The 26,080-nt window shown below is 41.1% G+C and overlaps 2 protein-coding genes across 2 annotated transcripts; both read left to right on the forward strand.

The window, feature by feature from the left end:
- Positions 1 to 991: 991 nt before the first annotated feature.
- On the forward strand, positions 992 to 7,710 carry LOC146391732 (P2Y purinoceptor 3-like). The gene is made up of 2 exons (XM_084919081.1): positions 992 to 1,243; positions 5,477 to 7,710. Exon 2 carries the CDS (start codon positions 5,590 to 5,592, stop codon positions 6,997 to 6,999), a length of 1,410 nt encoding a protein of 469 aa, XP_084775207.1. The 5' UTR covers positions 992 to 1,243; positions 5,477 to 5,589; the 3' UTR covers positions 7,000 to 7,710.
- A 4,935-nt stretch (positions 7,711 to 12,645) lies between these two features.
- Positions 12,646 to 19,524, forward strand: LOC146391733 (uncharacterized). The gene is made up of 7 exons (XM_084922890.1): positions 12,646 to 12,903; positions 12,997 to 13,052; positions 14,073 to 14,206; positions 14,482 to 14,611; positions 16,901 to 16,945; positions 18,913 to 19,025; positions 19,329 to 19,524. Exons 1-7 carry the CDS (start codon positions 12,663 to 12,665, stop codon positions 19,522 to 19,524), a joined length of 915 nt encoding a protein of 304 aa, XP_084779016.1. The 5' UTR covers positions 12,646 to 12,662.
- Positions 19,525 to 26,080: the final 6,556 nt, after the last annotated feature.

Genomic DNA, 26,080 nt, shown 5'->3' on the forward strand with positions numbered 1-26,080 from the left:
AATAGTCAAAATAGCTGAAACAACTTAATTTAAAATATATATTTCTGCATTTCTTTGTGTCTGACGGTGTTGACAAAAACCTTGCACTGCTCCAGCAAAAACATAAATTATTAAAAAATGTTACACCTGGGAGATTGTACCAAAACATGGTGAGACAGCCAAAGCTTTGTGTAACAATTATAAGTAAATATGTTTTTGAAAAATCAAAAAATATATTTTAGAAAATTAAAACCTGTTTTGTCCCTAATCTCAGGAATCACTGTCTCACCTTAACCAGCACTTTAATGACGTTAAATAGTGTTTTCCAAAGTAACTTTGAGGAAAATGAACGAACGCGTGTGGATTGATTCTAAACGGTTCTCACGTTTCCTTATTTTTCCGATCTCGTCAGGGACGTGTCGGGTGCCCGGAAGCATAATATGTTGACGATTTGTCACCTAGCGTAAAATATTACGCTTTGGGAGTGAGAACGTGTTTTGCATTCACACATCAAGTAGTTCAGATACTTTTCTGGGCCCAAAGGGATTTGCCTCTTTTCCAGGGATCAAATAGGGATTCCTGTCAGGAGAATGTGTAAACCTTTACACTGTAGAACTTTGTTATTTGAGTTACTGTTGCCTTTCTTTCAATGAGGCATTTTTGTTTTGGGGTTGAGCGTAGAGCGTTCATGAGTTGTCTTTTTATAAAGACAACTCATGAACTTAAGATGATTGGTGAGTTTTCTGTAAAACGAAAGGGAGTTTGGGAATCAAACCCAGGAATCTTTAAGTGTACAGAGGTTATTCATAAAAAGCTTTAAACTTAAATGGACGTGTCGTAACTTGATTTGTTTTCAGGGTAGTTGTTTAAAAAGTAGTGAGGAACACACACACACACATGCACACACACGCACACACACACACACGGAGGTGAAGTGGGGAGAAGAATTGGATGACACACAATGAGGGACAGAGGGAGGGACTGGATTACCATAGAAACTGCTCTGACTGCTCAGAGAAGCAGGCAAAAAGGTGAAAGCTGTATTGGTCCAATCGTCAGGGTCACAGATCAACCAAGCCGCTCTGCTGATGACTGATTGCAGCTAATGTTCACTTATTGTTGAAATACAGGGAAAGGTTGCAGTTGTGGTGTCAATCACAGCTGCACTGCAGTCATAGCCTTTTGGATGTTTCTGCAATTTCTCAGCTATTCTGATGGGCAACAGAATAGAAGCCATATGGAGTAAGAGTCATCGCTGGCAGGGGTAAGCTCTTTGTCTTACAGCAGATTGTAGTGATGCAGGTATTTATGAGTTCGATGCTGTTGCATTTACACAACAACTAATGAACCTCCAGACACGGGAGAATTGTTATTTTTGTTCCAGAACATTTTCCAAAGCAGTAATATCCTTTTAAACATCCATTCAAAAACACATTTTCTTACTTAGCCTTATGTAACTGCATGCCTCACTCTGGAACTACACTCAATATGAGTTCAGAGGCAAACGGTTTGAGAGTTTTAGGCTTTTCCAGAAGCTACTTTTTATATTTAATTTTTTCCTGATACTTAATGTAAAGATTGGATTCAATCAATACCCATACAGCATGAAAATGTGTTAGCATATCGTGTTCTATCATGCTATTATGATTAGACAGAACAGTTCAGGTGTCCGCAAACTGTTTTTCATAGTTCTGAAAAACGTAAGGGAGCTAACAGAAAAGTAAATAAAGAAGCACCAAAAGTTTATGGGGGATTGCAACATGCTTTGCAAAAGGAATAGCTGCAATATACAATCTTTGTGATTTGCAGGAAACATGTATTTCTGGCACATATCTTTGTATTGTATAATTGTGTAAGACTCATGAAAATGTTTTTCATTTGTCAGTGGATACACATTTTCTTTTGTTAGGCTGGCTTTGTGCACTTTTATATTTTTGAAAATGTCATATATTTGAGAAAGCTACAGATCTGAGACACATTAAAAGAAAGGCGCCACCAGAGACACCACGACACATTTATGGCCTTGAAACTAATGCTTCAAATATTGAACCTATCGTCACACTTTCAAGATATATTTATTCCCCTTTTTGGTGTTTGATACAAAAACATGTTCTTACTGAACATTAGTTTAGATGTAGATGGTCATTTTAACTCAAAACAAAAAAACTCAAAACAAACATATTCCTTTAGTTTCCTGGAACTCTATAATAAACTAATATGCAGAGGTACACCTGATGTGACTCTTTCAGTGAAGAAACTACAATGTTGCCTGAGTGAACCCTGTTTAGTTAGAAACTGTTGACTTTGCTGATGCTGTTGCTGACTGCATGACATGAAATTACTCAGGGATTGTGATGACAGGAATGGGTAATATGTAATCAGTGGAGTGAGAGAGACCAATGTACAGAGGGATGCATAAAGACACGTAGGGAAAGTGTGGTTACTTATTGCTGAGTTAATGGAGTGAGAAGGCTCTGAATCAGCAACATACCCTTGTACACAGGAAGGCAAACAAGCACTGCGAATGAGCAGCATACAACAGGGGGACAAACAGATTGTGCAAAGGCCCCAGTGAACAGTTAATGGGAGGGGTGGGGTTGAAAAGCAGTAGCTCTTTATTATATTGCCCTCAATATAATAATAAGATAAGATAAGAGAACATTTTTTAAAGGACTTTTATGCTTTTAGCTATAGATAGGTGGCAGATTTAGATTGCAGGCATGGTTTCATTGTAAGCTGATGCAAAGTTGTTCTGAGCAAACAGCGTATGAGAAAACGTTTCTGTTTCTGATGGGAGCAGATCCTTTTACAAACACAGTGTCTCCATCCTTAGGGGACGAAAGTTACTAAAAGTTTAATTAGCAGAAAAAAACAAATCTATGTTATAGATTAAAAATTGTGTGGATTTGTATAATTTTTCTCTAATCTGTGCTAACCAGTGATAACAAGAAATATGTCTGTGAAGGTTCTCAGTCAGTCAGTTTCTTTGCAAGCTCCTTTGATAACAAGAAATAAAACTGGTTTTTGAGTTTTCCAGTTAGAGTGGACGAGGCTAAGCATCAGGCTTTCAAAAGATTCAAAACTCTGTCTGGGTCTTTGGTTGATTAATAAGCTGGTGTGAAAGATTGGTGCCCCCCCCCAACCCCCCCTTCATGGATTCTGACAGTTAGTATAACTCGGGGGTGTTCATTCATTTAAACTAACATCCTGCTGTTACCAGGTTTCTGTCAGGCAGAATAGATCGATTTGTTGATCAACTATTAATTAATGTTCAGTTAATTTCACTGCTTTACTCTTTGTGGAGATGTGGGTGCTATATTGTTCTTTCTTTGTAGTTTTTTCTTGTTAAATTTGTTTTTTTGTGATTTTTGGTTTGTTTTTTGTCTGGGAGCTGACACAGTCTCTAAGGGGATGTGGTTCTGGGGGAATAACAGGAGGATTGAATCTTGAAGCCCACATCATTTTTTGGACACCACTCTGACAGCCAGAAATTTAAGGAGAACATGCAGCTAAACATGTCACTCCTGGTCCAATTGGCGAGCAGACCAGCAAAAACGACAGTGTTTTGGCAAAGTTACACACCAGTTTATTATTAATTCTATGTTTACCCTTAGCCAGCAGTTTTAAATTTCCCTTAATGTTGCTAACTCTGGCCCCTGAAAGACAATTGACAGTAACATTGATTAGTAACAATTGACTGTAGTTGCTAGTGTCTCTAGCTTCATATTCTATGTCCACATTGACTCCCTGAATTGACACAGTGGTCATTGTTTTCCTGGTCCTCTTAAAGTCTGCAATTGTTTCCTTGGTCTTTGTCACATTGATCTACGGATGATTCTTCTTGCACCACACGACAAAGGAGTCCACCACAACCTGGTACTCCATCGCATTACCCCTAGCAATACATCCAACCACCGCAGAGAAAAAGCCTTGGAAGGTGGCAGATCCCTGCAGTGGACGGAGTCTACGGTGTTAAGGGTGAACAGGAAAGGGGAGAGAGTGGTCTCTTGTGGTGCTCTGGTGTTGCTGATCACCTTGTAAGACAGCGGTCCCCAACCTTTTTTGCACCACAGACCAGTTTAATGTCAGACAATATTTTCATGGACCTGCCTTTACGGTGTCACAGGTACCGGTCCAAATTTCGTCAGACAGGTTGCATTTACTATATTTTTCAGACCATAAGGCGCACAGGATTTTAAGGTGGACTAAGCAAAACAAAACAGTTAGACTTTACTCAACTCATTCTTCTTGCTTCCGTAACATTGATTCATTAATGTTGAATTCTCTGGCAGCTGCTCTATTCCCATGTTGTTGCAGTATATTAATGACTTACCTTGTATTGTGGATGAATAATCTCAGTTGTTCTCCTGACTGAAGTTTGGTCCGTTTACAGCATCCTGCCATGCGATTACATTTGTCCCTAACCATCGGGAACCCTCACGTTAACTTTTATCGAGTGGAAAAAAGTTAGCGTTCATCCTCCAGCTTCACTGTGTTTATCTTATGGTAGCATAGCTGTGTCGCCAGCGATCACGTAGCACATCATTATATACCAGCTAGCCCAACTTCAGTAACCCTACAAACATCACTGCTGTTTAGTTTTCTGTCTTCATTTATGTTGGAAGTGATAGCAGAGCTGTACGTTTGAATTTTCTCAGAAATCTCTCAGTCAGAACATGCTATATCATGTTTAGGTGGAAACTAGCGAGCTAACTTCCTGCTAGCTTCTAACTCTGTTACATGTAATAAATTCTGTTTTCATGGATTCCTGGATGTTAAACTTAATAGTTACACCTGGTAAAGCAGCAACACTGATCATTTTATTAAAGATGAAAGAATTTAGACAGTTTTTAACTCTCAGTGATGCTGCAGTGTTCGTTTGACTTTGGGACCTGAACCGGACGGAGTTTTGCTCCGCGAGGCTCCTGACTACGGTAGCTGTAATGCTACGACAATCCATCAAGCGGTGCGGCTTTGTAGCTTACCAAAGTCATACTAAAACATTTTTTGACAGATTTTTGAGCCTACCAAATAAAAATCAGTTCGAGGTCAGTAAGCACAACCAGAATTCATACTTAAGGCGCACCGGATTATAAGAGGCACTGTTGATTTTTGAGAAAATTAAAGGATTTTAAGTGCGCCTTATAGTGCAGAAAATACGGTAATATTAAAATTTGATGATCTGAAACATGTAAGTATGACAAGAAGCTGTCCATGAATCTCAATGAACTGAAGCACAAATGTTAAGAAGACTGTGTGAAACCATCTGAAGAACTGACAAAGGCATGGTTTACAAGCTACTGAATAATGGAATGCCCTTTGTTTTTTAACAGAACTCCATAAAATACTGTGAAAAAGTTTTAATGTACCTTTGAAACCATTGCAGATGCCCACAGAACCAGGAACACTACTTAATCAAAACTTTCAATACTAAGATAAGAGAAAATCTGATGAAATAAAATTCCGATAAATGACTGCTGTCTTTGTTTATTTCTAGGTAAACACTCATACATGGACAGGACCAAGGATGGTAGAGGAGAAGCCTGCCAGAAGTCCAAACATACATGCTGAATCCTTCTCTCTCATATCAAAATAACTTTTGCTCTCACGATGTCATCAAGACATGAGGTTCCTTCAGATATCAATGTGGATACGTTCCACAATATCCTCAACTCTTCCTCCCCATCCTCACCAACTCAGTCTTGCAGCATAGACGAGTCGTACAAGTACATCTTCCTTCCCATTTGTTATTCCTTCACATTCATCTTTAGCATCTCTCTTAACTCTGTCATCCTCTACCGTTCTTTCCGTCGGACCAAACGCTGGAATGCTTCTTTAATATACATGGTTAACCTGGCCTCTACAGACTTCATGTACGGCCTGTCGCTGCCATTTCTTGTAGGAAGTTACATAATGCGTGACCGCTGGGTTTTTGGGGACTTCATGTGCCGTGTGGTTCGTTTTCTCTTCTACTTTAACCTCTATTGCTCCATCTTCTTCCTCACTTGTATCTCTGTGCACAGATACCTTGGTATTTGCCATCCAATGAAAGTGATAACACTGGAGACCAAGAAGGCCGTCAAGTGCACTTGTGTCCTTGTTTGGATAATAGTATTTGCTTTGACTTGCCCCATCTTCCGTTTTGCTCAGACTGGTCATGTAACAAGATTAACAGGGTTTGGAAGCAATGTAAGTATTGACAACCCGAGTAATGGCATATCATCAGAAAATGGTAATGCGGGCTATGGTAAATTGGAAGGGGTAATTGAAGAGTACCAGAACTGCTGGGATGATGCCATCGATAAGGAGTTTCCTGATTATGTACCCTATGGCATCACACTCCATTTGCTGGGGTTTTTTGTGCCATTTTCCATAATCGCTTACTGTTACTCTCACGTAGTTCTGACCATATTTAGGACACTGCATTCTCAGCCCTCACTGTGCAGAAATCCAATGGATGAATGCATGGAGAGAAGAGATGGGAAAGCCTCAGCAGTTGTTAGAACGGGAAGAAGACGAAGCAATGGATTGCAGAAGATGGCGGGACGAGATGAAGGGATTTCCATTTCACTTGGTGCGCACTCCCCATATGCCAGTCGAAGGCGTAAATCTATCAAAACTATTATCACTATCACCCTGCTATTTGCTCTGTGTTTCTTCCCCTTTCATGTTACCAGAACCATCTTTCTTTTGCTGAAAGTGACCAAGGGAGTTCCCTGTCACACCATGACGGCAGTCTCTATGTGCTATAAGATTACCAGACCTTTAGCATCGTTCAATGCATGGCTCAATGCCCTTCTTTACTTTCTGACTAAAGATAAAGGAGGAGCTCACTGCTGCCAAGCAGTAAACACCCCTACCCAGCAGCATGCTATGCTACGGTTGCCACTAAGAGTGATGGGAAAAGGAGAGGGTGAAGTGGACAAAGAAACAGAAGACCGTACTGACAAAAAAGAGAATAAAGCATGTCAAAGTCCATCATATATGAACAGAGCAAAAGTTAAATATATAGCTGAATGAACTTCAGATGCACTGCTGGATGTTATTTATAGACACCAATAAGCAACACATTAGTAACAAGTGAATCAATCCTGCTTCATGTTAATCATTTATGTAAATCTTATTTTGAGATCCACTACCCACATCTTGGTGTAGGGACTCACTGACATTGGTTTTAGCTAGCTGGACAATATGCATTGCAATACCACGAAATTTACTCAAGGAACATGCTTAACCAGTAAAGACACTGTCACCAGCTGCTAAGCTCCCAAGATCCCAATCAAATTCAACATCTGCAGTACATACCGGGAGAAGTCTTGATTCCCTGGGCCAAACCTTCAACTCCAGAAGACCTACTGGCAACATCCTCCTACCAGACACCAGTAAACACCAGATGTCCACCATATCCTGACAACTGGAATCAGAGAACACAGAAGACTGAAATTAACAACTATAAATATCCACGCATATATACAAGGGAAACAAACAAATGTCACCATTTTTAGACTCAGTGAAATCGAAAGCCAATATCACAGACTGTACATAAAAGATCAAAGTACCAACGGCAAGATTTGTGAAAGCAAGCAGAGGATGTGATGTAACTTCCCCCCAAGGGAATACTTCATCAACTACTGTTGGCTGAATCCTGTCAGAATGCTTATTTATTGCTACTGTCGATGTAACATTTACACAATAGTTATAAACTTTAATTCTGCAGGTTAAAAATGTAAATGTATAGCCATTGCATTTATAATATTTTAATCTCTTCATGTAAAATAAAATAATTATGTACGATATTCTTAGTCTCATGGTTTCTTCCTGCAGACACATGATACAATCAAGCATTAAATGTTTGTTAAACCATGGTGTGTCACATCAGTATTACATAAGGTTGCTGCTCTGTACAGGGAATGAAGCTACACCTTTAGTTACAAAGCCAGCAAACCACTTGCATCCCTACACGTAACGATTTTGCAACAGGATGTCACAGTTTAAGGCTTCAGTCCACGATTCCAACAAGCTGAAATAAGAAGCTGCGTGTTTTAAATTTATGGAGAATGAAATAAATGATCCAGTATGTGTAATACTAATATGATATATACAGGTGAGTTCTTTAAAAATGTTTCCTCATGCACAATTGTCACTAAGGGGAAATTAGCTGTTGAACTATTTGTACCAGTCTGTAAACGTGTTTGTATATGTAAGTCTACAAAGGAAATGATCCCACTGAAAATTGAAAAATTAAATTTGACTTAAATTTGGTGGCCTGTGGATAGAATTAATGGGTGATGCCTGAGGAGCTACTCCTTTGATATCTGTCTAAGGTCGCATGTTTCATTCTCAAGGCTTCCATAACAAATGTGGCCTTTGGCAAAGTTTATTTCCCAGTAAACATTTGTTTATTGTTGTCTGCACAACACATGCTAGCCAGCACAGAATCACACAGTAAAGGGAAGCCAATTCTGAAGACAGCCAGTCTCAAGTAAGGTGATTGGCTGACAGTTCAGTTTGTTTGTTTTAAGTGTAAAAAGAAGCCTTTGTAACTACTTGATGTTTTTTATTATAAATTTTTTTCATTCACAAAATTAAGACAGTCTGGTACATTTAGCAAAAGTATTTTACTTAAACACTTTAATATAATTTCCATCATTGTCTGTCTTGATGCATGCTCACTCATCGAAGTAAGTAAATCCCAAAAGCTGATTCAGTTCTTCTGGACATGACAATCATAATACATAAAAGTAGTTAACAAAGCATAAAGGATAAAAATGTATCAGCACACAGCAGATATTAGCTAGGTGGAAAAGCAAGATCAAATAAACAAGTCTTTAACCGTGATTTACACAATGGCACAGAGTCAGATGCCCGGATAGCAAAAGGAAGATTGTTCCATAAGACTGGAGCAGCTACAGCAAACGCACGGTCGCGTCAGCCGAGAACGAGGTTGCTCCAGAAGAAATTGGGTAGCAGATCTAAGTGCTCTGACAGGAGTGTGTAACTGAAGTGTGTCTTCATTCCACCTACTTCACATACAAGGGTCAGTACTACAGGCAGAAACATGGGTGTGCCATGGGCTCCCCAGTTTCACCCATCGTGGCCAATTTGTACATGAAAGAAGTGGAAAAGAGGGCGTAAAAGTAGTTTTGGCTTCTCTTCATTGGTTGCCAGTAAACTTTAAGTTTAATTTTAAAATGTGAGTTTAAACTTTTAGATGTCTACATGGTGAAACTCCCCAGTATATCTTTGACCAGTTGAAACCTCATGCTGCTTCCCCAGCACTTAGGTCTTTAGGACAGAAGTTACAGTTGGTGGGGATCGGACTTTTCAGGCACCAAGGCTGTGGAATTCTCTTCTGTTGTCTTTACGCTGTGTCGACTCCATTGACTCCTTTAAAAAGCAGCTGAAGACAAATGAGCTTTTAATTAACTTTTTCCATTGGTTTATATTATTGTATATTATTTTAGTTATATTTCTGGTTTTATTGTGAAGGACTTTGTGATTTTTATCTATGAAAAGTGCGAAATAAATCTATTTTACTTACTTACTTGCTATCCTACCCTGGAACACCAGGAAGTCATTGGTTCAGGTATGTGGATGGCACCTGGGTGAAAATCAAATCTCAGGAAGTTCCACAATTCACGGATCACATTAACTCGACACATCAAATTCACCAGGGAGGATATGAAAAGTGGCAGGTTAGCCTTCTTAGACTGTGAGATTTCCATCAGTAACGGGGGACATCTAAAAGCTGGAACCATGAAAAACTGGTGAACTGAAAAACAAACAAGAAAAACAACAACAAACTAAGTCCAAAAAAAAAAGGTCCACAAGAAAACCTGGAGCTCATGAAATAGTCCAAAGGCACTGGAGCACAGGATACTGTTTATAAACATTTTAGGGGGGCGACCATGACTCCAGCTGAACTAAAGCACCAACAAGTCCAAAAGCCCCACTCAGGAGCTCGAGCCGGAGGACGGCTGCACAGGAAACTATACAGTTCAGGGAGCAGACCAGGGGGCTGACCAGGAGGCCGACGGCTCAACAGTCCAAGACCAAACGGCTCAGGAGGCCGGCCGCGGTGAATTGTCTATTGTCTGCGCCGGTGAAAAAGGTGGCCACAGATGCCAAACCAGGCGTGGATGAGGTGGTGGGGTGGCAACTGCAGGACCAGGTGAGGCAGGACCAGGCGACGGCGTGGAAGCCGCTGGTGGTGGAGCAGGTGTGGGCTGAACAGACTCCTCAGGCCCTCCAGGATCATGACACCCTGTCCCCTAGCAGAGGGGGCTGTAACATCCTTGAAAACGGCCTTTTTATATAATTCTGAAATGTACATTATTTTTCAGTTTTGGATAACCTTACCTTTTTTTTTAGCCTCTGTCAGTTCACCACTTACATTTGTACCATTTCAACTGTTCATTGGACTTGAACGACTTGAATTGTAATAAATAACTGGAATAATTGAATTGTTCTAAAACCGGTAGTGTACAAGATAAAGAATTTTATGCATCCTTATTTTGTCAACTTGCTGATATGGACTGTACCAATACAATTCTCAGGGGTGATTTCAACTGTTTATTATGCCCTATATTGGATAGGTATCCATCACAGGTAGCTCAGTCCAAACATGTTAATGCTCTTTTAAATACAACAAAGGAGTCTCTTGGCATATGGAGGCAACATAATCCCCTTGAACAGCAGTACACATTACATTGTTCCAGACTGATTATATATTTGTATATATCTGACAAATAAACCCAACTGCCTATAGGCACAGCTATCAAGAAATGCTCTGGTAAAATCCTTTATTCCAGCCATAGTGGATGAGAATAGTCATCCACTATGATATCTATGGAAAAGTTAATTTATTTAAGAAATAAAAAAACTTTTCCACAGATACCAGAGAATCAAGTTACTATTTTAGAATCTCCCATATAAGTGGACAACGTTGTTTCAGCACTTCAGTCAGGGAAATCTTTACTTCCTCAACTTGCTTCCAAGTTGCTTCCAAAGCACAATGTAATGACTTGCAAGTCATGGAAGAATTAAAACTGCTAGTGCAAACATTACACTAATAGCCATGAAAATAAGAACACTGCTCTTCCTTTTACTCAATGAACCTTTTAGTCTAGTGACTCTACAACTGCCAAAGGTTAAGAGTGGGTGGGGCCTACCAAATTTAGACATGTTGGTTATTCAGGCCTGAACTCTCTCCTCCTGGGTGATGGATGCAGTGCTGTGAAAACCCTTTCCCTCAATAAATTTCATAGGGAAACACCACCTCCTGTTAAAGGCAGTTTCCTGAATAAAAATGTGTTATGAGCATGGGGCAAACTAAGGACAATATCTGAAAGTAGCTCAGTTAATATTCTTGTAACATTAGATGACCCAGAACTGTCATTGCAAAGTGTAGGATCAAACTTTACAAGTTGGCAAAGAGCAGGCATAAAAAGAATATATAATCTTTTTGATAACGGAAGCTTTAAAACACCCTGAAGTCTCAACATCACCTTTCAAGTAATGATTTCTATAAATACCTACAAATTAGACATTATGTTCTTCTGAAAGCTGGCTCGTGAGAACATTTCCACCAGAAACAGTCTGCTGGAAAAGTTTTTCTCTGAACCACAGAAAGCACAAACACTTTGTGACAAAGTTTTATTCTGACATATGTAGTTTGAACTTGGATAAACTTGTAAAAATCAGAATGATGTTTGGGACAAAATGTTGCTGCTGCCCTTCAGAATCTCAATACGTAATAGATATAAAGAGTTACAATATAATATACTGCATAATATTTATATTTCACCATATATTTATAGTAAGGATAAAACCAGAGTGTCCCCAAACTGTCCTAAATGTTAGACTACAGTTGGAAGAAGGCTCCATTGTTTGTGGGAATCATTCCGACTTTCTGAAGAACAGTTTGTGCAAACATCAGTAAAACAATCACTCTCATTGCCTGTTTATGCCCTGTTCTTATCTTCAATGTCCTGCTGCTCTGTTGTATCTTAATTGCCCCTTGGGTATAAATAAAGTCTTTCTGATTCTCATAATGAGTAAACAGTGCCAGCAGATCCACTACTTTGTTTGCTTTGAAATGTTCCTGACTCTTTAATACAACACAAAGAAGTCATTCACACAAATGCTGGCAAGAAAAGTATTTTGATTAAGTGGGTCAGACATGAACCTCAATCTATCTCCAACAATCGCAAAGGTTTTTATGTCAATAAAATAAGGATATTATGTTGATATTTTCTGCAGAAATGGATGAAACCACTGAAGTTCTGAGACTGAACTGTAACTTGGACTCACAAATATTATGTAATGACCGAATAAAAGGTTGGATCCATGTGGGAAGGAGCTTTCTTCACTTGATTTTGGCCTGAAAACTGAAGGCTCTGCCTCCCATTCTACTTTTAAATACTCTAGGAACAACAAGTAAGCCTGCAGTGTGAGAGCGCAGTGCTCTAATAGGGTGATATGGTACTACAAGGTCATTAAGATAAGATGGGGCCTGATTATTTAAAACCTTGTATGTGAGGAGCAGGATTTTGAATTCACTTCTGGATTACATCAAATCTAACTTGATATCTGAGACTCGTGTGTGAGTCAATTTTTTTCTTCAACTAAGAGATTAGTCATGAGCACTAAATCTTAAAAATTTACTTTAAGCTCTGACCTTTATGAAACTAAAGGGAACCAGTGGTTTGTTGGGATGTGCTGAGCTCTCTTCTGTTCCTGCTCCTGTGCGTGGGGTGTCCTGTTTCCAGCTCCGGGCAGGACTATCGGCTGATGTTGTTCCTGGAGGAAAGCCCGGCCCTCGTAGGTCGAAGCATTTGGTGATGGCAGATACAGTCGGGCCATCGCTGCAGAGGAAAGGAGACCATCTAGCCAATCAAGATACCTGCCTTGCAGCTGTCAGGGGTGAGATGCAAACCAAGTTTAATGTTATTGGGAGTTTACTGGTATACTACATATGATATTCTGATACCAGACTGATCTTTGTCATCCTTGTAGCACTGAGACAGATCATACAGACCAGTGGGACGCTACTGAAGGACGACATTCACAAGGTAAATGCGATTTAAAGTAACATAAGCGCTACAAAAGAGTAGCAGAGGGAGACACTTTCTACAGGCGTCTCCAACCATCCACAGATCAGCCTCTGCTGCAGCGAGTGGCACCGAGCCGCCCGCTTTGGAAGAAGATCCGTGTTTAAGCAGACGTGATGTTTGCAGTTCTTTAAGCAACGATTTCCTCCACCCACAGTGCATTTCTAATGATCCACATGAAATATCCCAACGTGTTCTAATATGTTCTTGTAGCCAGAAAAGAAATTATGTAACTTTATGCACAAATTATAGTGATGCATGTTTGCTTTTTTTAAATAGAGAACACCCATATCTATGAAATTGTTGCTCAAAGTGCTGCCGAACATCATCTGTTTAAACCTTGTTCTTCTTTTAAAGCTGAATTTTTCAGTGTACAGTCTGATGGAGTCATGTGTGTTATTGTTTTAAACTTAATTATTAACATTATGCATGAGTGTTTCCTGTTGCTCATTTTACTTGACTAGCAGATTGTTTTAAAAGATTAACATGGTTATTAATGTGTTATTAAATAGAAACAGGCCGTTTTCCTGCTTATTACACAGAACCTACTGCAGGTAATAGAGTAGTAATAACATAGAAATTAGCACGTTATTGCATTCTTGTTCCTGGCTTGTTACCCTGCAGTTCCCACATCATTAGCTTCAGTTTTTGGACCATTATTATCCAATTGCATCAATTTCAGTGCAATATTACTCGACTGTAACTGTAAGTGGTGTGGTTAGCGTCGACGTGTAGTTACATGTCTCAGCAGGTCCATGTCAGGTTGTGGCGTAGGGTTAAAATGGGATACTGATTATAAGTTATGATGTAGTAAGACACGTTTCCCATCTTGTGATGATCTGCAGCTGTATTGTAAAGTAAAATACTTTCGCTTGTTTTTTCCATCATTTAGCATTTTTGGTGTATTGCAGGAGAGACTCTTCATTTTATTGTTTTTAATAACGAACGATTACACTGTTGTGTCCTGTCGATTCCTTCAAGCGGCTCCATGAGGTGGTTCTGCCACTGTGTGTGCGCCTGCAGCAGCAGCAGTCTTGCAGCAGCAATGCATGTGAATCTGCAGGGAGTGCGAGTGGGCAGTACAGCAGTGCTCTGACTCGACGAGAACTGTACAGGTACGATCTTCATGTTAACGATGAGCCACACATTAGTGTTTCAATAGTGTTACGGTGCTCCTCCTGCTTTTTGTTCAGGTTGAGTTAAAATTTTCCGACCACTGTTGACTGAAGGAATATCCACACAGTGCTTTATTCAGACTGGACCCAGTCTGACACCACCCTAGCACCAGCACCACTGTGGGCCCTGAACTGGTCTATGTTCTGTAGATGCAAAAGTTCACTTTAGCTTCGTGTTGGACTGAAGGAGCTGTTTCACTTGTATGAATCTGAAGGTTATTGCTGGCCCTGGTCCTGGTCCCCTCACCCTGTTGGCCCCCACCTCTGACCTGTGCTGTGTCAATCCTCAGTAACGGGCGCACCGACAGATATGCGTGTGGGCCCAAGTGGGATTCCCGCTACAGTGTTTTTAGCTTGTGTGTATAATTCGTTCGATAGTCTTTATGGCAATGGGGCCACGTTTGTTCGATAATCTAGATCGCAGGCTATAGTCCCTCTAGACTGTTTGGGTTTAAATTTGGGGTTGACAAAGCTGAATTTGCATCTAAAACCGTGTGTTTGGGTTTTGCAGAGCGAGACACGTGCTCTGTATGGTGTGTTGAGTGTGAGGGAGAAGTGTCTCCCAGAGCGGAGTGAAGCAGACTGACAGAAGAAGGAGGGGCAGGCAGCCCGACTCAGAGGGGAGCAGCTGAGTGTGAGGTGGAGGAGCTAGGAGAGGCAGCCTGTGTGACTGCAGGGGAAAGTGTCTAAAACAGAGAGTCATGAGCAAAAAAACAGGGGTAAAACTGTTATGGATTATGCATAAAAACTACAGCAGAACAGGAGGAATTGGGAAAGAAGGCACAGGATTATTTAAATTAGCAACAAGGGGAAATGTGTTTAAAATTAGAGAAGTAGAGTGTCAAATAATTAGGGATGAAATGATATTAAATAAATCTTTTAATACAGGTGACCACGGACCTGGTCCTCCACAAGCACATCGGCCAGAGTAAAATGATAGATTAACATAATTGGAACCACAACTAGGCCACGTTTGGCTGAAAATTTCACATCTCCACCTCCATGTAGAAGCTTCGAGGACAGTCAATCTCTCCCTGAAGACAAAAGGGCATTAAAATTGAGTTGAAAGGTACGGCTGATGGACTTGTGGAGGTTGAGAAAGTGTCCAGACTATCGCAATAAAATGAGAGAACACACACACACACTCAAACAGAGAGACATGAAATGCTTTTTGTAGAGAAATTTGAATCCACAGCTCCACGGCATACGCATCCTTTGAACTGCCTACTAACCCACACATGCAATAAAATCAGCTTACGCTTATGAACACGTCAATTCTTTTCAGCAATATTAAAGCAGGGAAACTTAACACACACTAAATGTTGAGTTTATCCACTACTGACAAACAACCTCTCCGGGCTGCAGGACAACAGCTTAACTTTCACAAAGCAAGAGACTGGAATGACCAACCAGTGATGAAACAATAAATTTAGTGGTTAAGATTATGAGATGTTTTCTGCTGATTGAGCAACACAAGTGATTACTGTATGAAGAAAATTCTATTTTGGTAATATTTGAATTATGCATTTCCGTTGTCCTGTGAACTTGATGAGGTATGAGTTGATTATATTCTTTTAAAAAAAATAACAAGGGAGGAGAGAAGGCTGACACAGGGCCCGGCATGGCACGGCCTCTCTCCTTGCAACACAGCAAGCATCATCTTCCTGTTCGTCCACTCCTGTCTGTTTTCTTTTTCCTTTTTCTTTTCTTTTTATGCCCCATTACAGGCTGCTTTGCAGGGCCTGGAAGCCGAGGCTGACCTGGACTCCTGCTCTCCCCTCTACCATCTTTGACCAAACGCTGCAGCAGCTGGACCCACAACAATAACCTGAAAATGTCAACGGTGCTGCAGGAAAGCGATCTCACACAGACGGAGACGAAGGGTGCTAAACCCAAGGCCAGTTTCACTACACGGGGTAATTCCCAGTGACGAGACGCCCATTAAACCCGGATGAGAAGTGAGGCCGAGCAAAAGAATGCTGACCTTGATAACTCTGCATTAACACTGTGCAGGGCAGTGACGGACCAACACGGATGATCGGGCAGTTACGGACATCAGATTGACATCAGATCTACAAACTGAGCCTACAAACATCCAGATGGTGAATTAGAGCACACAATCTGCCTTAGCTCAGGCGGCAGAAATTTTGGCTCTCACCAAAGGCAATACAACTTTCAGGAGGAGGAAGGAGTAACACATCTATACAGACTCAGCAGACCTGACAAATGAATGCTCTAACAGAGGAGTCATTACCATCATTTGACAGAAGATGACATTAAAACAAAAGGCAGGAGCCTACAAGATCAGTGAGATGGAGAAATAAACAACACAGAATAGTGGACGCTGGAAAGTATGTGGTGAGAGATCAAGTTGCCCCAACAAAACCTGGTCAACTATCATTAAAACAACCACATGGTCCTTCACATGAGAGCAGAAACAGACTCAGAAGAACATGGAAGGCCTGTACGTTGCACCCACACATGGAAGAGATGCGGAAAACTGTGAGGGAATGCAACACCTGTGACACCCTGCAGAGAAAAGACGCAAACCCAGTCATGAAATGGCACATTTGACAGTCCAGACTAGGATGGCGTTGGACATCCACTTCTCTTCTTCTTCTTCTTGTCCTTTAGCGTGCGACCAGCGGCGGTGGTCGGCCGCGCAACCAGTACGCTGCTGTAGGTGCCGCAGGTTCTCTTGCTTGACCAACCATTATCTTCCACGCTTTTCGATCTAAGGCGATGGTTCTTGCCTGCTCGAGGTCAAGTCGAAGGGCCTTCAAATCATCCTGGATTTGTTTCATCCATGTCTTTTTTGGTGCATTTCGATGCATCCTCCAATCGGTGGGGCGGGTCAACCAGAGTAGGCCATGGGGTAGCGGCTCTGGTCCATTCGACAAATGTGGCCAAACCAACGGAGTCGGCGGCGCTGGATTAGGTCGCCGATCGTCGGTTGGCTGCCGCAGCTGGTGGGGATGGTGTCATTCGAATGACGGTCGCGAAGGGAAACGCAGAGAACGCATCTAAGGCAACGCATTTGGAACTTCGAGGTTGCTCAGGTCGTGTTTGAGCATTGTCCACGTCTCCGCGCCGTAAAGTAGAATGGGCAGGATCAGGGTTCGGTAAAAGCGGATCTTTGTCGCCAATGAGATGTTGTTCTTCTTCCAAACGCACCAGCGCAGGGAAGCGAACGCTGCCGCCGCCTGCCCACTTCTGGAGCGTATCTCCACTGATGATGCCACTTTCTTCTCCTCGAGGAGGGACCCCAGATATTTAAATTGTTGGACTTGTTTGATCTGCACACGTCGAGGTGGACGATCGCTGGTGAGCTGTCGGTGGTCAGGACTTTGGTCTTCTCGGCGTTAATCTTGAGGATGTGAGTCGCCTCGGTGTCGTCTATTTCATGTTAAAGGACTCTATTTAACAGATTGAAAAACAGTGACACTAAGGGAAGAAGATGCAGTGCTGCACTATCAGATGCCAGTGACGGTTGGGCTCAGTGATGAATCAGCTGAGCTGGACTCATGGCTGAATCAGGACATAATTCCCCTCCTGTGGTCAGGGAGGGAAGGACAGTGGGGGAAAACGGAGTTGCAAATGTGAAGTTCATGTTAACACACAGGTTTGTTTGCAGGCAGTTCTGCGGATGCAGGCTCTGGGCGGAGCCAGGAGTTCAACAGGTTTAGGATGATAACTAAATTGATTTAACACAGGGTAGCAGAGCTGGAGCAACGACACTTGAGAGGAGAATTTCTGATGTTTTGTGAAAGATGATGTTACTAATGTTTTCTTTTAATTTACTAGTTCCGATGAATTGACACATGGAAGTGTGTCAAAAAACGGGGGAATTTCATGTTTAACATGACACAATTTTTCCTGGGATCATTTTTCTGACTTTATTTGTGTGTTTAACAATTTCGCTCACACTTGCCTGGGAAAAAGTAGATAAGAGGGGACCATCTCTAGTGGAAAGTTACTGAGACACTGTTGTTTAGACTAGAATGAGAGAGCTTCTGTAATAAAAGTGGTACACCAACATTTTGAGATCCGCGGCAGTGTGTCATGCAGGACGCATCTCCCTTCTAGAAGTAATGTGAAAGAGAAATAAAGTGTTAAATGGTCTGCTGAGCAGGAAAGAGGGAAAAATGGAGACAGGAAATGATGTCATGAAGAGCAACAGCAGGTGGTGCAGCATGAAGAATAAAAAGGTTTATCAGTGTAATCAAGGCCACTGATATCCATGACACGCTTCATGGAAACAAAGTTGTTGCTTTCAGCAGTGTCCTGTTGAGAAAGTAGTTCAGAGTAGAAAGACAGACGCCCTCTACTGGTAAGATCAGGCTTCAAACTTTCCCTTCATAAAGTAAACAGCTGGGGCTGGATCAGGTGACCCGATTATGCTGCAGTGGCCTTATATGCAAAATATACATGAATTTCTCACAAAAAGCCTGATTTTCTAATGTGATTGTCACAGTCTGAGCTCCAGATTATCTCAGCAGCTCAGTCATATATTTGTACAAATGCACATGAAGTATTACTACACAGTCTCTGTTAGAAATGTGTTTTTCTCCTATATATGATAAATAAAGAGAGTATTGCAAGGAAACTGAAGTTAACCACCTAAAGCTTTCTGTCTGTATCAGCAGGAATCAGCAGCTGAGCCTGCAGAGGACGCCAGCGTGAGCGATAACCAGCTGCCCAGCTGTGAGGACGAACAGCTCGAAGCTGTTCAAGCAGGAGACTCGACAGCAGTGGCAGAGTCTGAAAACACAACAGAAAAAATAAAGAACTAAAAACTACGTGACAGATGTCCAATAGGAATAAAGAGAAAGCTTGATGTAAATATTAGCCTGTAGAAGGCAAACCAGTAGTGACCCTTGATGACTGCTTAGATATTGTTATTACAATAATAATTTGTTTCTTTTTTTAATGCAGTTTGATGAAAAGTTCAAATACAGTGTAAAAGTAGTGAGCCTCCCCTCGTTTCTTTCCATTTTCCAAGGAGTCAAACTTTTCTTTTTAAAATCTTTTTCCTTTGGCTGCTTTTTCTCTCACTCTTCAGTTTAGACCTTCTACCCGACAATTTCCTGAGGAATCTGGTTTGTTTACTTGGCCACATAACATTGACTAAGAATTCATTCAAGCCTCAAAAAGCTCCGTACTCCAGGGATGAACCAGTTATTGAAACCGTAGACTCCTTTGACGCGGTCTCACTTGTGTACCTACAGCTGCAGCAGTGGAGACTGTCAGGAAACTGAACCAGCTCCAGTGATACTTGCACACTGATAGGCCGCTGCCTCAACGCCACATGTTTTAAATACAACGAGGGTTTCTACAGAGCCATGGAGGGAGTGGAAGTAGGGCTCTTGGCTCCTTCATAGTGAGAGCACTAAGCCACAGACACAGATATGTGGATAACACCTGGGTCAAAATCAACATGCAAGACGTAAAAGTTCACATCAACTTTGTTCTTCTGCTGTTTTAAAAAAAGTAACAAAGTTGAAAAACTCCAGTTTTTACTGATTTCTTTGTCTTTTTTCATTTTCAGTATGTTTCTTATTCTTATTATTCCAACACATCTGCCTTCAACCTTTAGGAAGCACACAGTGTCTGATGTTTTATTTTAATTTCACTAAAACATTCTAATAAATAATTTCTAAAAATTGCTGTAACTGAAAGTGTGAAAGACTTCAGGGCTGGGCTAATGCTTCAAGATCCTAACGACGTCCCTGATGTGTGATCAGGCTGCTGCTGTTACCTCAGTGACCTGTTGTCTTCTTTGGAAATTACAAACCAACTAACCAGGCTGAAAAAGTTGTGGTTTCGAGACCCAAAACGAAGCTTTGTTTCTTCTGCCACAAACCTGGACACCTCGTTGCTAACTGTTTGAAGTTGAAACGCAAACAGAAAGCCCACTCAAAGCAAAAAGGTCCTGCTTTGAGAAAAGTCAGTCGCGGCTCTCAAACCGACAAGGTTGCCAGGCCTACTAAAAGGCTAAACTTGGAGCACAATTGCTCAGTAGCACCCTGTAGTCAGTGTAAGAGGTCAACTAGCCCTGAGCTGCTGCTGGTTGACAATGTTACAGTTCCTCAAAATGACCTGCAGGTGGACAGATCATGTATAACACCACCACTCAGACCTGCACCCCTGACTAACAAACATGCCTGTACCCGTGACCTGAGCAATCGTCTGAAAACTGTTGCGGTAAGGTCTTCTGACTGCCTGCTGTGTTCTCCACATGTGATGGCTCAAAAAATCCCTGGCTATCACATGAGACATTGTTTTGAGGGTCTGCGGCCACCCTCAGTAAGTGTTTTGAACCCATTGAGATGGGGTTGGCAGCTTCCGCAGGCAATGCCTAACCGTTGCTATGGGGTTTGGTAGGTGGAAAGCCTGCAATTTGTTGATGCGACGGTTACGGACTTGATTAGTTGTTTTGGTTATCATAATCATGTGACAAACCACAGGTTTGTATTTATGGGAGGGGGTGTTACGACCCTAGCAGGGCCTCCTCCTGAAGGTGCCTGTGTGGGTGTGTCCCACTACCTCTTCTGCCTGAGGTGCCACCTTTCCCTTTTGTGCAGCTGACTCTCGTCAGTAATTAAGCCCAGGGAAAGGTGAGCTCTGGGCCAGTGTGCCATTAGTGTGGTTGCAGCTAGTGAGTTGTGTGTTTGTGTGGTTGCAGTTAGTGAGCTGCTCTCTCTTTTTGACTTACTTTTTACTTTATGACCAACGCTTGAGTTTTGTTTGTTTTCCTTAAATGGTGATAGCGGCTTGTCCGTCTCTTTTAGTTGAGCTACTTTAATGAAACTATTTAATTTAACCCTTTTGCCTTCTTGGCTCCTTTTTCTGACCCGGACACTTTTTGTTACTTCCCCTTCACCGCCTAGACCCCTTTCAGGGGAACGTAACACTGACACAACTGCAACTTCACAATGCCGAACTTAGTAAAGTGTGATGAAAAACCCCAGAACAAGACAGACGGATGTTTTCCTCGCAGCTGTTTGGAGATGATTAAAATATTCTGCAGCAGCTCCTTTTTCAGCGTCTGCCAACAGCTTCAAATATTTAGCAGCATGATATCAACTATTTAGATTGTCTGCAGTAGATACTACACCCTCAATACCCAAGAATCACCTTCAGCAACTGGAAACAGCTGTGAAAGCTTTGTCGACAGCTTACACTGTTACTAAAACTGGAAGATTTAATGGAAAGTTACCATATTGTGTTCATTTCAGCAAGTGTGTACAAGTGGTGAAAAAAATAGTTATCAGTTACTTTGATTGCTTCATTGCACATTTTGCTGTCAGTGTTTGTGTTCAATGAATTGCTGCAGCATTTTGGATTAGCTGAAGGCTTTTCAGCGAGTTTTTTGGACATCCTGATAATAATGAATTACAGTCGTCCAGCCTGGAAGTAATAAATGCATGAACTAGTTTTTCAGCGTCACTCTGAGACAGGATATTTCTAATTTTAGAGATGTTGCACAAATGGAAGAAAGCAGTCTTACATATTTGTTTAATATGTGCATTGAAGGACATGTCCTGGTCAAAAATGACTCCAAGGTTCCTCACAGCGTTACTGGAGGCCAAGGTAATGCCATCCAGAGTAAGAATCTGCTTAGATACCATATTTCTAAGATTTTGGCTGCTCTGTGTTGGTACAGGGCATTGACGATGATAACAGTGGGTGGATTATATTCTCAGAAAGGCATCTACTGTGAAAAAGTCTACTCTCCACTGCTGTGTAATCAATTATTGTAAATGTAAATGTTATCAGGAAATGGACAGCAGAGGGTTTTCAGGAAACACTGTTAAATGTTCAGTTTCTATGTCATATGTTAAAACAAGATCTAGAGTGTGATAATGTTGAACATCCTTCCTGTGGTATGAGGGAGTGAGTCTCACTATTTTTAAATATACTGACCACAGAAGCAGAAAAGTGCTCGTCTCATACAGAAAGGCTGAGAGAATAAATGAGTGTAGAGAGAGAGAGCCAATAAAAGGAGCTCTGCAGGCTGCAGATAGTGCAGGAGGGCCAGGCTATGTTGATCTGAGACTGCAGACATTAAGGCGGAGAGATGGTAGGTTGGTGACAGCATAAGGCAACAAAAAAGTGTGAGAAATAAACTCGGCTCTGCCTGTGAATCAGTCTTTGCTTCTCTTCCTCCTTCCATCTCCTCATCTGAGCTACAGCTCTCCACTTGCTGTCCATCTGAGAACAAGGCGCAATTTGCTGTTGCATTAATCTAATATTTAATTGTCCACACTTAAAAACTCTTGCACCTAATCCACAATAAAGTGATGACAGAAAATGTTATAGAAGCATCTTTACGAGGCATGTCTGGACTGTGTTATAGCATGAGCAGTAATTTTTAAAAATCTATATACATAAAACACACACACGCACAACAGTGACATTTTAGACCTTCTTCAGAATACTGTATATACTGTGAGCAGACGTTTCCATCATGGTGCTGATCCAGAATCCTTCCCTTATTATTATTTATTCCTACTGCTATAATAATAAAGTAGGAAGAATACAAAAGTAAATAATAAGATGAGATGTTCATACTTTTCCTTACTTCCTATGTAAAGGCCAACATAAATCACTCATCTCACAGGAGGCTCTTTACCAGTAACGTCTTTTTATTATTGTAGGGTCTGTATGCAGCAACAGAGTGAAGTGACTGTTGTTGGGATTATATGAGATATAAATTAAATTAAATTGTGTTGAAATATAAACGGCCAAAGGAAATGGCTGTTTTTTGCATTCCAAAGGCCTTAATGTTCCCCTGTCTGTGTGTGTAGGTGTGTATGCGTGTGTTAAGATGAAATGTGCTACAATAATGTAACACAGTCCAGATGTGTTTTGCTCCTACAGCTCCAAATCCTTGGCATTTCCGGGCACAGTTATCTAAACTGCAATGTTCCCTCTACTTGTTTATGTGACTGAGCAAACACAAGCCCGAGCGGTCCTTGGACCACTGTGAGCAACACTAGACGTGTACACTGTGATCACGCCAGCATCGAATCCAATGGATGGTGCTCCTCCATCTCCCTTACTGCTCCTCTCTCTCCCTCTTTGTGCTAACAATCAAGCCAAACACCAACATCATCAAATACAGTTGAAACCAGATGTTTACATACTCTTCAGATAAAAAGACAAACACTTTTAAAATTGTAAAACATTAAATCAGACTGTGTCATGTGTCACGGCTGGGGCAGCAGTCCTGTGGTGAAGGAGGACTCTGGGGCCAGATGGTTTTACTCCAGGTCCAGATGGTTTTACTCCAGGTCCAGATGGTTTTACTCCAGGTCCAGATGGTTTGCTTGCAGATCAACTAAATGAAACCACATCCCACTTTTAAAGACAGTAGAAGTCGATCTGGCTATAAATCTCTCCCATATCACTCATGGGAAGGGTTGCTGCTATAAAAATGATGGTCTTGCCAAAAATAAACTATTTATTTTCAGTGATCCCAAGTAAGCCATCACAAGATTGGTGCAGATCTCTAGACTGGTATATTTCTAAATTCCTTTGGAAAGATAAACCCCCGTGTATCAGCTTAAAAACATTACAAAGGACCAAGGCAAACTTTAATCACTACTTTTTAGCCAACAGGCTTCAGGTCATCTCTAGATGGTTAAAACACACCTTCTTAGATGAACCCTGGATACATGTAGAACAGCACTATGTAATAATCTAGAAATTTCATATATACACTTATCAGCTCAAACATCAAATGATATGAATGCTTCAAAAGCGTCAACATCAGCTCTTCTCTGACAGCATGGTGGGAGTTTCTAAAATTAACAGAGTCTTCATTAATCCCATGCAAACGTTCACCTATCTGGAACAATCCAGACATATTACAAAACAATAATATGATCAACTTGCCAGATGCAGGGCTTTGGTTTTTTTTTTGTTTTTTGTTGTTTTTTCTTCCCCCCTATCTCACTATCTCTTCTCCCCTCTGTCTGTTCCGCCTGTAACAACTGAAAATAAAATAAATACATAATTATAATAAAGGTCAATCAAATGGACCAATATGGCAACGCCATGATGATCCACTTGGTAAAGTAAATCTTTCTTGGCCTTCAGACAACAATTCTGATGGCAAAAGACGGGACAGGCAAAAAAAAAAAGAAAGAAGGACCCAAGTTGCAGACAGCGGCAGTGATGCGAGTGAGTTTATTCACAGTGAACGATAATGAACAAACTGTGTTGGGGAGTAACGGAATACATGTACCGCCGTTACGTATTTAAAATACAAAATATGAGTAACTGTATTCCGTTACAGTTACCGTTTAAAATGGTGGTATTTAGAATACAGTTACTTTGTTGAAATAAATGGATTACACGGCGGTCTTTTCCTGTTTCATATTGTCGCGGGTCAGGACTGTTTGGGTTTTGTTTGACAGCTACGTTCTGTTGTTCCAGGCGGCAGCGTTACGATTGCCATGGTTACAGGGTGTCGCGCTCTCTCTGCGACTGTGTGTTTCCTGGGTGAGAGAGGCCTTTTTGTTGTTGTTGTTGTGCTAAGCTAACAGGCAGGATGCTACAGGCATAGCCCTAAAGAATGTAGCCTCATGGGCAGTGTAGTCCGTGCTGCAGGGAGAATGGACTGCCATACTCGTTATGTATCTGTGAGCGCGAGGAGGGAGAAAAAGGAAAAGTACGAGCTGTCACGGAGCAGAAACGGGAGCTGGAAGCATGTAAATATAATAATAACCACTGCAGCCAAGAAGAGTGCCTGACGAGCCCAGCTGTAAGTAAGCTATCAAGACTCGACTGTATGCGTGTTTTCCTCTGAAACAATAAGTTCCGTTGGAGCAGCCTTTCTCTGTCTCTCGCTGGCAAACTTGACCCAGACAACAAAGTAAAGCTAGTTTTCGGCTACGAGCCACGGACCTTCAGTAATAGTAATAAATCACATTCATGTAGTTGTAAACAGCATGATAATATATTAAGTAATCCAAAGTATTCCGTTACGTTACTCTCATTGAGTAACGTAACGGAATACTTTACAAAATACATTTTGTAATGGGATACGTTACAAAATACATTTTGGGACATGTATTCTGTATTCTGTAGTGGAATACATTTTAAAAGTAACCTTCCCAACACTGTGAACAAAACTAAAACATAAACTGTGAACAACTAAAGAACAAACCTGGAACCATACAAACACGGGATGAAGAGCAGAAAGACGCTGTTGGGCAGAGCGACACAGAAATTACACCAGGTTACATAAGAATTAACACAAAACACAAGGTGACACCAAAATGAAACACAAAACGCTGGGTCTAACGACCCAGGACCATGACAGCATGTTTATTTTTTTAGTTTGATAAATATAAAAAACATATTTGTTAAATTTAAGAGTAAAGAGAGAAAATGTCTGTATTTCTTAATTGCAAATGGCACCAAATTGTATTTAAAATTGAGCCACACTTACAATGGTGTGATCCAGAATTCCATGTACATCAGGAAGTGACATCACTGAAGTCTTTTGGACAACAGGACCACAGAGACAGGCAAGTTGCTCCCATCTTTTCTTTTCTTTTAGTCATTTATCTTGTGATATTGTGGTCGTCAAACTCAGTGACTCAACACCGTAACATGAAAAAAGATAGAAAACTGTTACTTATGAAAAAGTTTTTTTTAGTTCATGAATATATGGTGATTTTGAATTTCATGCATGCCATGTGCTCTCTGTCTGCTATTCACTACATTGAGCAGTGGCCAGTTTGTGCAAAAATCTCAACCCTGTTATGTTTTTGATTGTAACGGGGTTGAGATTTTAATACT

This window comes from Perissodus microlepis, chromosome 3, assembly GCF_051167445.1.
Source record: "Perissodus microlepis isolate ML-2025 ecotype Zambia chromosome 3, ASM5116744v1, whole genome shotgun sequence".
Taxonomy (NCBI): Eukaryota; Metazoa; Chordata; class Actinopteri; order Cichliformes; family Cichlidae; genus Perissodus; species Perissodus microlepis.

Bases quoted from the DNA above. Each gene is read 5' to 3' on its own strand.
- LOC146391732 (XM_084919081.1), top strand. From the start codon at position 5,590: ATGTCATCAAGACATGAGGTTCCTTCAGATATCAATGTGGATACGTTC.
- LOC146391733 (XM_084922890.1), top strand. From the start codon at position 12,663: ATGAAACTAAAGGGAACCAGTGGTTTGTTGGGATGTGCTGAGCTCTCT. The intron at 13,053-14,072 runs GTAAATGCGATT...GATTCCTTCAAG, and splicing joins TGAAGGACGACATTCACAAG to CGGCTCCATGAGGTGGTTCT. The intron at 16,946-18,912 runs GTAGGTGCCGCA...CTGTATCAGCAG, and splicing joins CGCGCAACCAGTACGCTGCT to GAATCAGCAGCTGAGCCTGC.